The sequence below is a fragment of the Pelmatolapia mariae genome, linkage group LG13 (genome assembly GCF_036321145.2).
Source record: "Pelmatolapia mariae isolate MD_Pm_ZW linkage group LG13, Pm_UMD_F_2, whole genome shotgun sequence".
NCBI classification, from domain to species: domain Eukaryota; kingdom Metazoa; phylum Chordata; class Actinopteri; order Cichliformes; family Cichlidae; genus Pelmatolapia; species Pelmatolapia mariae.
Window position 1 is genome coordinate 13,874,195 of NC_086238.1, and position 12,798 is coordinate 13,886,992.

General features: G+C 40.9%; 1 protein-coding gene across 1 annotated transcript in view; it reads left to right on the forward strand.

The window, feature by feature from the left end:
• Positions 1-12,798, forward strand: part of LOC134640357 (collagen alpha-1(XIX) chain) — a 100,476-nt gene that overhangs the window by 81,251 nt on the left and 6,427 nt on the right. The window contains exons 37-52 of the mRNA XM_063492094.1: positions 160-213; positions 305-358; positions 860-904; positions 1,804-1,836; positions 2,002-2,046; positions 2,976-3,002; positions 4,131-4,184; positions 4,789-4,833; positions 5,170-5,214; positions 5,312-5,374; positions 5,811-5,846; positions 7,310-7,354; positions 7,847-7,990; positions 8,954-9,020; positions 9,119-9,247; positions 12,317-12,394. Of these exons, the coding sequence (XP_063348164.1) occupies positions 160-213; positions 305-358; positions 860-904; positions 1,804-1,836; positions 2,002-2,046; positions 2,976-3,002; positions 4,131-4,184; positions 4,789-4,833; positions 5,170-5,214; positions 5,312-5,374; positions 5,811-5,846; positions 7,310-7,354; positions 7,847-7,990; positions 8,954-9,020; positions 9,119-9,247; positions 12,317-12,394 (964 nt within the window). The remainder of the gene's footprint in view (positions 1-159; positions 214-304; positions 359-859; positions 905-1,803; positions 1,837-2,001; positions 2,047-2,975; positions 3,003-4,130; positions 4,185-4,788; positions 4,834-5,169; positions 5,215-5,311; positions 5,375-5,810; positions 5,847-7,309; positions 7,355-7,846; positions 7,991-8,953; positions 9,021-9,118; positions 9,248-12,316; positions 12,395-12,798) is intronic.

The following is a 12,798-nucleotide window of genomic DNA, read 5'->3' on the forward strand; positions in this document are numbered from 1 at the left end:
ACTATTTCTGCACATGTGTAAACCACTACACTATGAAGCCACTAGTGATGCAGAAAAATATTAATGTAATTATTATTTTGATGATAGTAAGCTCCTGGACACAAATCCCCACCCCCAGTAACCCCAGTAAAAAATAATAACTAATTTTGTCTCCTCTAGGGGCCTTCAGGAGCACCAGGGCTACCAGGTGTGCCTGGTCGAACAGGGGCCCCGGTAAAAAATCCGTCCTCCATGTGGTCTAAAATTATGCAAAATCTCTTTAATTGTTTCATACTATAAAGTAAATGTGCTGTTCTGTTTGCAGGGACTCATGGGTAGACCAGGTCCAATGAGCCAGCCTGGACCCAAAGGAGATAAAGTAATGTTTTTACTATTTCTGTATTTTTCAGCATACCATAGGCAGAGTGCACGACTTTCTGGATTTTATATACAGTGTATTGTCAGTGGGAGCACACAGTAAATGACCTGCTGGTTACATGAGTGCTTACAGGCTTTCAGCCACTGCTTTAAAGCCTGCGGTAAATTGTTTTGACAGAGTATATTAATGAAATTGCACTGTCCTCTTGTCTCCATGTGTGGTATCATGAATCTTAAAGACAGATTCATAAAACAGAAAAACAAAATAACTGCAGTTGATGAATACTTGAAAATATTAAATAATTTAAGATTTTCCCCAAATTTTGATATATGTATCAAAGTGCTAAAAAGCAGATAGACGTCTCATGAGATTTTTTTTTTTTTTTTTTTCCCAGGGTTGGCAAATGAGATTCACTAGATTACATTAACATGGGACTGTGCCTGATAAACATTTGCATTTTCACAGACATGTTTAAAAATTCCTCTGGCTTGTGTTTGGCAGGGAAATGAAGGACCTCCAGGTAGACCAGGGCCTCCAGGGCCTCCGGTAAGTTCCTGGTGCCTCAACAAGTGCTATCTGTTGATAATAAGTCTCAAAACCTACATTAGGGTAATAGATTAGACATTATTTTGTTACTGGCACTTTATCCTTTTGGAAACACTCTTATGGTTAGCGAGTTAAATGCATGTCCTCAGCACTTATGTTTCCTCAGTCTAACAGTATTTATTGTATCAGGAAAAGCATAAATGACAAACAGGTACAAATACGATGAAATCGTGACGACCTGCACGCTGGCATTGAGTCATGTTTCTTTCCTTTAAAAGGAAAGTGAGTAAGCGCTTCCAAAGGCAAATCTATAATTCATCAGCTGTCCCCTTGAACCTGCCTTGCCCCCCTCCCCTCACACCCTGGTCTCATAAACTGCAGTCTGGGAGGACAAGAGATGGCTCAGTGGCCTGAAAAGGGCACGGGTATTCACTTGCTTCTAAATGAGAACCTTGACTCCTTCTACGTTTACAATAGCTGCCCTCTACCAATCTATCATGGGAAAAACATCATTATATGTTCTAATACTATACTAGAAGAGCAGATTACCTAGTTCTCATACTGAAATCTTTTTAATCAGTGTGCTCTTTTGTATTTCTGAGGCACTCGTCTTTTTGGAATTACGACTGGCTCAAGGATTATTAAGTCTACGCTTCTCTGTGTTTTTTTTCTCCTCTTTTCACTTCTCACTCTTTCTCGCACTCTCTTCCTTTCTCTCTCTGTAATCACCAAGTGAGCTATTGATCTCTCTCATGTAGCTTTTAAGGGCTTAGCAGTGTATAACTGCTTCAGACCTACTGTACAGTTTTCTGTAAGGACTCCCGGTGCCTAGAACTTACATTCACAGTGAAAAGAGCCTCTTAGAGAAGATGTCTGATTTACTCTGGGTTGTGTTGTAGGGCAACGGAATGGGCAGCCTGTACAAGCCACAGGTAAAGATTTTAAAAAACTTCAGATCATTGTCATTGTGATCTTCTGAATGCATGGTGCTGTGCAGAGCCTTAAGTCAATTTTGCAAGAAAAAGATTCTGTGCTTGTTGTTTTTGGCCCGTGTTGTAAATATGTAGTCATAACATTAAAAAAAAAATTCTTTGCAGAGCGGTGGAGCTATTTTAGGACCCCCTGGAGCTCCCGGTGCTCCGGTAAGTATAATCATTGTTGTGCCTGAAGCAAATCCTTTACACTGAATTGTGGAGTAACACTAGCAAACAGGCATGTGGATACTGTCTGAGCTGCAGAGCCTGGGAGAGCTGAATAACAAATAACCTGACCAGCCCTCTGGTGTTATCTTGGCTTCTAAGGCTCTTATATCACAGTCAATCATGCTCATTGAGATCTGGTGGTTGGTGAAGGCCAAGAGGCTTCCTGACTCTCAAACAGGTGCCTCTTATCCACCCCAGGACACACAACATCATTGAAATGCAAAATGGACTTAGAAGTTCGGCTGCTCTGCACAGTTCCAAACCGAAGTGACCCGATTTGCTTATCGGGTTCCCCCTGCTCCTCCTTATCAGACAGTTTGTAATCTTGTCCAGTCCTGAGAGACATTCAGTCACAGGCCCTGCAGGGATCCATCCACCAAAACGAACACTTAAGGTGGTGACAAAAAGTAGACACTCTGCTATCCCCGGTGCACAATGGACATGAGCCATAGCTACATCTTAAGGATGCTTCTCCCTGTACTGCATCCATCACAGGCCAACAGCACCACAGGAGCAATCGATAAAGGAGCATCTTCATCAGTGTTAAGGAGGATAAGCGGCCCAATTCATCAATAATTGCTTGTGTTTATTAATGTGGAAAATTGCTGGCTGGTGTTGTTTTAAGCCTTTTTGACTGGATTATATGATCCTGATCATTTTAATTGCGCTTGAGACAATATTACACTGTTAGCATGATTTACACACAGAAAATAAGAGAAAGGGCAAGTAATAATGACTAATATAAATTTAAATGACAATAACATACAGTAACCACATGCCATTAAAGATGATATTTATGATTTTTATGGAAGCAGTTGTCACATTCACAGGGGTAATATGTCCGCTCTCCCTCTCTTTCTTTTTTTAAGGGTCCCAAAGGAGATGAAGGACCTGCAGTAAGTTGAAGCTTTTCATCGTGGGCTATATTTTTTGAGGCATTTGGCTGTTTTTGTGCTCCTCGCAAAAAAACTAAGAAGTCAGAGTTGCCAGTTGCTTGCTATAATTATTTCTGTGGCTTTCTACTGGATAAAATAAGTCAATACAGCCTCAAGCCCGAGCACTTAACCACTTTCAGAAGAACTCCAACACATAGAAAAAAAAAATGATCTCGACTCCTACAAATATGAAACCTTTGTACCATATTGTCTTGCCAGTGGGAACCCACAAACCCTCACTGCACTTCAAATGCCCATCCCCCCTGACTCTGACACCTGAAAACTTTCCACACAGACATGGGAATCATCAATTTTTCTCGGGCCCAGTTGCATTTTTTTAATTTTTCTTTATTTTTTGTTTGTTTGTTTTGTTTCACAGTGATTTTTCACTGGCATGTTAATTTGACATTTTAATAAACTGTTCAAGCGTCCCCAATGCCTTGGTGGAATTGCCCCAATCCGTCTCACAGCTGATCCTCTGGCTGGCCCGCTCTTCCTGTAGCCTGAGTAACGTATTTGTGACAATCTACATGTGTGACAATTACCTGGACAATCTGTCTGTGTCAGTGCCGGTTGCCCCTCTATTCTGTGTAATGGCATTTCTCCATGGCAGCGCGAGCAAGATGAGGTGGATAGAGGCCATCACTTGCTTTAGCACTGGGAATGGCTCTCTATTTTTAGTGAAGAAAGCAGGTGTGATTGTGATTGTCAAATGGCTTTCGTTTTTCTAATGGATATAAAGCCTTCAAGGTGTGACAGCATGTGTCCTAGGTCATTTGAAGTATTGTCCTCTCAATACCTGACCGAGATTATCAAGATGAGAACGGGAAATGTGTAAAATCTGGGCCCCTGCAGAATTTAATTTACTCGCCTTCATGCATTTTTGATCTATATCTGCTCATTTATGCATGATGGTCGCTTTATAATGACACTTGTTACCTTCCAGTAGCTTATCGCCAGCCTCACTCTAGGACTGTGAGACAGAAATAACCTCATTCTTGGTTGGAAAAAGGAGAAACTGAGGAGGTTTGTTTTTTTTGTTTGTTTTTTTTGTCTTAACATAACAGTTGGTGTATTTTTATCTCACAGGGGGAACCAGGGCCCATGGGATTACCTGGGCTTGAAGGGCTGCCGGGTGCTAAGGTAAACGTCAAGATTCAAAGTTTTCACGATGACCGCCTGTTAAATTCTGAGAATTCCACGTTTTTCTGAGCTGGAGCCAAAGTATTCATGTAATAATTAATAATTTGCACAATTACTTAATGAATTTTTCTTCATTAAGAAAGAAAAAAGTCCTACAGGCAACTTTCCACAACTTCCTGCATTTCCTGTGCAGAAATGTTTCCACTGATTGGCGGTGTGTGACTGTGTGTTTTGTGGAAGGTTGATGGGGGTGGAATATTTCAGTTTCTCTGACATCCAGAGTAATTTATCCTTTCAGGGCCTGCTGTCAAAGGTTTGACATATGCAAAGCATTTGCTGTTGAAATATGAAGAAGAGCTAAGTTCTTAAGGAAGTCATTTATAATAAATATATGTGTGTGATTTTTCTGAGGAGATATTTATAGTATTTTTTAAGTGTTTCAGAATTTTTGCATTGCACTTGTCCAGACACATAGCAGCCCAGCAGCTTTCATTATACAGAGTTTCTGATACCACTATCTGTGTGTCTGCTTGATGTGACAGTGATTTATAGTATTCTTTATGTTATGTGTACATTATCTACCTAATATGTGTTGTGCTTCCAGGGGGATATGGGTTTGTCTGGTCCACCAGGGATGCCAGGTCCTCCAGTAAGTCCTCCATTTTTTAAAATTAATTTAGGACATCTCTCTGATCAATCATTTGTGTTATTTAAGTCTGCTCCTGGCAACAAGTCAGTAATGTTTTTTTAAAGTAGACAAAATAATAGCTCTCAATTCCTATAGCACCAAACTATTTCGATTAATAATGCTGCCTTACATCTGCAGTCTGTCTGTGCAGTGTTTTGTTGGGAAGGTTTCTTTTGTGCAGCTTTGGTATGCTGGTCTCTGTATTTTAAATGGAAGGTTACAGGGGTGCTGTAGATATGACACTATCGAGGACCTGTCAAACACGGTCTGTTCTTTTCCCATACTTGTGATTGACAGGGAAAGCCCGGCGCTCGTGGAGAGCCAGGGATCCCAGGAGAGCCGGTGAGCCTGAGCCTCTAACTCTCTTTGAGCTGTCAATCTGTGCGTCATTCCTTTGTCACTGCCGACTGACACATTGGCTGTCTCTGTTCTGTGACAGGGTGAGAGGGGTCCGCTGGGAGAGACAGGATTCCCTGGGCCCGAGGGACCCCAAGGTCTTCCTGTAAGGATGCTACATGAATTCTGTCGCTCTTCCCTTTATATTATCACTACTAGATGTTGACAGAGCACCTTCCAATAATGTCCACACTAGAAACAGTGCTATTAAAAACATGGACGCATAGTTGTTTTACCATTGTAGTGTGTGTCTGGAACAAAAGCAACACGATTCAAGGACAATATGAATAAAATACATATGTTAGCTTCCGCTTGTCCTGTAGATGATTACATTGCTCCACATAATTACCATCAGAGATGGTTTCTGTAATTTTCCCTGTAAGCGCACAATGGAACAATGTTCGCGCAGCAATCAGGATCATTATCCCTTGGTTGAGATATCTCATTAACTGTGGAGATTACTAGGAGTGCAACAGTGCTGATCCAATCGAAGGCGGGAGCTGATACAAAATGTCTTTGTTTGTGTTGCGCTCCTTGAGCAGGGGAGACCTGGAAAAGATGGAACTCCAGGATACCAGGTGAGTTGTGCGAACGCGTTGCAAATCCCCTTATAGAAAGTGCTTTACATCAGCCATGCTACAGAAAGATGGCACAGCAGATTTTTATCCCCCCTCAAGCTACAGCATGCTGACTGCATTAAAGCTATTTGCATATTTGAGATTTTAACGATTAAAAAAAAAAACTAAATGGAATCCTGCAGATTTAAGGCTTTGTTGACTTTTAGTCTTTTCACCCTCATTATACAGTTAATGCTTTCAGGCAATGATAAAATGTTTGTAATAGAGGGCAGTAGACGCTTCAGATTAAATATGCATTTTTCTGCCTGATGAACCTGGCCAAAATGGAAATAAATATGCATAAAAGTCTACTTTTATGTACCTGATCAAATCTACACTGTTTACTACATAATCACACAGAATGGTCTCACAGTATGGGCTTGAATTGCCATTCACTGCACATTATACAATCTAATACCCAAACTCGATTGACTATGATTATTACAGCTTTGCTCTGATTTACAATTTTTTTTTCACCTTACACCTTAATGACAGCCCGAGTACTTTATTGGGTTTTTTTTTTTGCCTTCCATTTGTTCATAATCTCAGCATCACACAGAGCCTTTCTATAGACGGGCCTGACTTTTTGGTGGGGCAACAGTGCCATCTAGCAGATGGCACTGTTGCCTTCTTTAGCAAAATTCCTTGCACACTGCTTTGAGGTTTAATGTAATGCTCAGGGAAGCACATTTCAGTGGGCAAGATGATAGATTTAAGCCTCCCATCAGGCAGCGGGGAATACAGAGTACTGCAGATTAAAGCAGGCAGGGGAGAACGGCATCACAAAGCGATGCCCGCTTTAAAAACCACATCATGCCAGATTGTCTTTTGCATGGCTCCTGTAATCCAGCAGGAAATTGATACAAAGATGCTCCCAAAGGTATTTCCGTGAGCAGAGTAAAGGGAAGCAATGAGGAGTGACAGAGAGGGATTGGAAGACACAAGATGTTGTGACACGAAACCAGAGACAGGTATCTTCTCCCTGCTCCTCTGTACAGTAGAGGCAGCTGGTGGGAAGGCGTTCGTCATACAAACCAGGAGTGATGCAGAGGATCCGTGACATTGCAGAAGGTGAAACACTATACGGGGAGGAATTATGCCTGAGCTGAGTAAGACGCAATCAATGTAGCGTCATCTGAAAAGCGTGCATTCCTCAAAGTCAAATAATTCATAAGAATCCTCTGCAAACATCGCTTATAGTGGATTTAAGAGAAATTCAAATGGACAAATTCCAAATGAACATATTAGAATGATTGAGTGTTGCTCGCGCCCTTACACAATCCCAAACATCAATGCTTTGTGTGCAGCTACTAAAAAGTTTCAGGGTCAGAATAATTTCCTTTTACTGTTTCACTGCCTTTTTTTTTCTTCTTACTCCTCAACAAAGACCTCAAATAAAAAATTTTTCCTTTTTCCTTTCTAAGGGAGCTACAGGTAGACAAGGCGAAAGAGGATCCAAAGGAGAGCGTGTAAGCATTCCTCTTTTCTTTAAAGGAAGCTATTTTTGTGACTCCAACTATAACGCACAACAAAAAGATTTTGATGAATAGTAATGAATAGTAATGAAAGTCTTCACTTCAGCACAAATATGACTAATCCCCACAAGCACATAAGCGCTAGATAAAGGCATTTAACGCTCAGTGCAGTTTGCTATTGTGTTTGCAAAAGCTTGGTCACACTTCCACAGTAATCTGTTGCAAACGCCTTTAATAGAGGATGCAAAATGAGGTTTTAGCTTTGTGTTTGGCAGCAGAACCCCAGGACCAGTAACTAACTGGACACATTAGGAGAAATTGTGCACAGTATGTAAAGTGATATAGCAGGACCTGAAGATTATAGTGACACTGATGCAGCTTTTTCTAGCCAGGAGTGGTAGCTGTAGCACATTCACATGTTTGGTGCCTCAGCATCATACACAGGTGAGATATATCTGAGCTGCTACTTTTTTTTTAATGCTACAGGGTGATCCAGGAATTCCTGGAGAAAGAGGCGTTCAGGGCGAGAGGGGTCGCCCAGGAGAGCCCGGCCAAATCGGACCCATCGGACCCCAGGGGCAAAAAGGTGATCCCGGCCCTCCAGGACTCCTGGGGAGTGAAAGCCTCCTGGTGAGTTGAAAATTTTCACCGTAAACAAAGACAACCATCCCAGATAATTAAAAAGCTTTACCGGGCAACTCGCTCCTTCGAGTTACCACCTCAGTTCTCATACACTGGGAAAAAAAAAGTGGTGTAGCTACAGCTTTCTGTATGAAACATCAAACAAGGCAGTGCAACGGGAACTTGCTGTTCTCTTTCTGCTCAGTGCTTCCCACTCCTGATCATCTAGGCGCAACAGAAGGTCAGAGAGGGAGCGAGACGGAAACAGAAAGAAAGACAGATATGTGGGCGTGCCTGGAGCTCTGCAGAGCAGCGAAAACACCTCCATCTGTCATAGACATTTTACACTTACTGTATGCAGCCACAACCGTTATATAACACTCACAGTGATGAAAAACTGTTCTGAATGCAAAGATTCGAGGTCCAGGGATACTATTGTTTGGCGTCCTAACTGGTATGGCACAAAAAAGCACCAACAATCCAGCTGAGAAAGGTTCACACGGCGTGTGCTGTGTGTACGTGCTCTATGCATGTATATAATTTCTTTATCCTTCCATACATATGGAGGCAAATAGAGCCAGTGTGACAAGCTGTACTTTCAGTCTAAATAGGCAGTGCATTACTTCAGAATTGGAAATAAAGTAACACCACTTTAAAGCTATAATACCAAATTTAATATTCGCCTGCTGAGTTTGGGTTCAGACGTTATATTAAACTGCAATGCAAGGTAGGCTTTCAAGTCAGGAGGAAGCTTTAAAAGCTGAATTTAAACTGAATGACTCTGCCCTGCTTTTTGTCAAGTTTGGTTTGAACAATCTGCGTAGAAGAAATGTTTTATTTAGTAAACGTTCCAGATATCCACTTAATTATCCTTTTTACTTGTATCTTTTTATTTTTATTGTCCCTTAATTGCTTTAGTTTCTCTTTTGTGTGTTAAAATAGTGAGCGCTTTATCACTATTTCCGCTCACAGGATGACTCCAGCTTTACAGAGGAACTCCGGATGTTTATCCGAAATGAAGTATCGAGGATTTTTGAAGGTAAAAAAACAAAAAAAGAAGAGTTTATTTTAATTAGTTTGGAGTACTTTTATTTTTTGTGTTGTGTTACCTCTAAGCATTCTTCTCTTGCTTCACAGAGAAGCTTTCTAGCAACGGCGGGCTACAGAAGACACCTGCAGGCATCTTAGCGTCGCAGATCCAAGGACCTCCTGGACCTCCTGGAAAGGATGGATTACCGGGCTCACCAGGAGAGCGTGGACCTCCTGGTAGGATGGCAGGCGGAACGGCTGCACCTTAACACCACTGCTGGAAAAATACTATAATTTAAATATGAATGAATGAATAGAAATAACACTTGTAAAACCTGATTGCTGTTAATGAAACATGATTAACCTTAATTTCTTTAATGAAAAGAAATTATATATGTACTCCTATAATTACTTCAGCAAACACACTGTATGGTTTACCGAACCATACATTTAGCCAATTATATTTTAGAGAGGAAAGCTTAACTTTTTTGTGAGATGCACCCTGTTGGTTGGCATCTCGTGTTTTTGTGATGTTGATTTGAAATGTTGGAGACTGGCTGGATTAGAGTCGGGCTTACACTTGCATTTTGTGCGGATTCATGGGTATTTCTCTCTTGCATAGACCCATATATCAATGCAGACTGAGGGGCGGGGAGCAGAGGAAAGGCCGGGAGTGTGGTGCACAGCGGCTCTCTGGGAAATATGAAGACAAACGAAGAATTGGCTGTGAAAAAGAGAAAGTGTTATCAATGTGGACAGGAAAGAACCTCGGTATTGATACCTCACTCCAGGAAAGAAAGCCCCTAAAATGCAAAAAGAGCGTAGTCAGGAAAGAGGGTTGACATTCTTTTATCAAACTAATACAAATTTCTGACTGCTCATACAACACTAATGGTTTGCCGGTGCAGGCTTTGTACCTCAGACTTGCTTAGATTTGTACTGTGTCCGCAGCAGAACTATGGTATCTTAACTTTTAAAGAGGAGGAGTGATTTGATTGCGTTGGTGCAGATCAAAAGCACCGCTGCATTGGCCTTTCTCTTTGAGCTTTGTTATCTACCTCACATTATTCAAGACCATTTACATTTTAACCCACTGCTATAATATAAAGCGCTGCTTTCATTCATGAATGTCTCCAAATTAGCCAGCTACTCAACTCTAAATATTTGTGCTGTGTTAATGCCACTGGCGTTTACACGTCTTGGACTTTGTTTTGCTTGTTTTGTTTTTTTACGCTTCCAAAAAAAAGTGTTTTATAGGTGATCTTTAATGCAGCTTTGCAATAAATATTTATTGAAAACAAAGAGGAAAGTTATTTCCCTTGATAATTCAGAAATTCAACAACTTCTTAATTTTTTTTTCTTTGTTGACTTGGGCCTTGAGAGTTTGGGGTAATATTTCCTCATTATTTCTCGTCATCCTCCGCTGGAGACCGTGCTCCTCTGGAATATCCAATTTGACTTCTTCTCCAATATGCCGAAATGAATTGTTTATGGAGAAAAATAACCCCTCTGTTGAGTTCACAGTTTTTTTTTTCTTCCTTTCTTCTGTCTTTGGTGTGATTTCACATGGGTGAAAGTCTCAAGCTGTTAAGAGAACACCCATAGGGGCTCATGCTGGAGAACACCATTTCTTTATTTCCTACTTTGTTGTAATTAAGTGCTCATTTGTGATTCATCGTTCACTTTTGGGATCTTCACAAAGTTTCTCTTTGATGAAAGCCATTGTGTTCAAGTGCATATTTCATCAATTTTGCTTCTTTTTTTGTGTTCTTGTTTTAACATTTGTTTTGTATTTCAATGCATTCTGTGTAACATTTATACTGAGTGAAACAAACGTGTCTGTAAACTCTGTTTTAAAGCTGCTCTGGTCTTCCTGCGAGATGGACATATCAGTAAATAGAAAGAAAGTTGGGGGTTTTTTTCTTTCTTTTTTTGTAAGACACGGTACGATTAAGTAGATGTGTCTTTTAATATTGTTTACAACAGCGTACAACAGGTGCAGGTTCAATCAAGCATGAAAAACCACTGTTTGCTAGTATTATATTTTGTTAACTTACTTTGTCCATTAGTGCCCCAAGACACAATTTGTTTTCAACCAAGTACGCAGTGTGGCATTTTTCGATTTATCAGAGTGCACCAATCCACCGTGGCCCCCAAGCTTATTGCCCTGTGTGCTATTCAGAATTTTTTATTTTTTATTTTTTTGCTCAAGGTACAGTGCACTTTTCTCCATGGAACGTCTCCTCCCTGAATGAATGCCCCAGGCTCTGTGAGTGTTGAAAGAAGTCTCATTATTGTGGCAATGTGTGGATAGCCCCCCTTTTTTTTATTTCTTTGAGATTCAGTTTTGGAGCATTCATAAGCCTTTTTTCTGAGATTTTCTCTGACATGTAAGCGTTGAAGCGTTTCCCCTTTGGGCCAAGCGGTGCAATGCTTGATACTCCTGTCAATGTTTCTGATGCACTCCATGCAGCCACTGGTTGTGAGACTCCATTACTTTAAGTGCCTCGTGGGGAAATATTTTTTGCAGCCTCTCAAATTCTTACTTGGTATGCTACTGTTTTGAACTGTAGACGTACTGGTTTTTGCATGCAGTGAAAAAGCCCTTGAATAATATGATTGTTTGCATACAGTTAAAAGCAACCGTTTGCCTGGTCTGACTTGAAGATGCGCGAATGCTTTGAATTTTCTTTTTACACACTGAGCATGCTCACGGTTTGTGTTCTTTCTTGGAGGTAGTCAGGCAGCAGCCAGTCTCCAGCATAGGACAGAGTGAACATAATGAGCATCAGAGTAAAGCGTCTGTCATGAATAGCCACGATTGCTTTCGATTGTTTGCAGAGTTCACCTTTGACTTGGCCTACCTTTTCACTCTCTGAATGCCCAGTGACCCACGTGTCTGATCTCTGATTGTTAAAAGCCTCTTGTCTCTGTTTTGAAATCGTCAAAGATGTGATGTGTGCTGTTGTTAGAAAGCTGCACAAATCCACGATGCAGTGGTCTGTTTCCACTTCACCTACTAAGGGTGCGTCTCTCAAAATAAGTGCATACTTGATACCTGACACTGCTGTCATCCTCATTATACATAATCTAGAAGCTGTGCAGTGTTATTAGGAGTCCGTTGACAAATATAAAGGTTCCACAAGTGTGTCCTCATTTTGACACTTTGACGTGCTATGGCATTTGTACTAATCTTACTAACTGTATTGCAAACTGTGTAGAGATGGCACCACAACAGGACTGCTTTAAGTTTGTAGTATTTGTTTTCTCAGCCACAGTGTTGTGTGTGTGTGTTTGTGTCCACAGGAATCAGGGGTCAGAAAGGAGAGCGAGGCCAGCTTGGACTGGGGTTACCAGGAGATCCAGGACCCACGGGGCCACCAGGTAAGAACACCTTATAAGTAGAGGCGTTTTAGTTTGAATGTTTAATTTGATATGCTGTGCAAAAGTCTTTATCCACCCCTCATTTGTTAGTATTTTGCTTCCAATGAGTCTTTCTGGTCATGTTTTTAAGTGTTCATGAGCAATAGTTCTCCAGGCTTTCTAAATCCTGAAGATTTCCAAAAAGTCACCAGAAAGGCATCTTGGCTTTTTTTTTACATTGGAGACTTTATCCATATAATACCTTACACCATCACCAGCAGTTTTACAGCAACTCTGGAACAAAGGACAATGCGTAAAGTCAAAAGGGTCAATTATAGTGCTGAACATGCAGAGAATTACCACCCATCTCTGCTGTTCTCCTCAGTTCTATGGAGCATTTTACGGTCTTTAAGCTCATTGTTTTA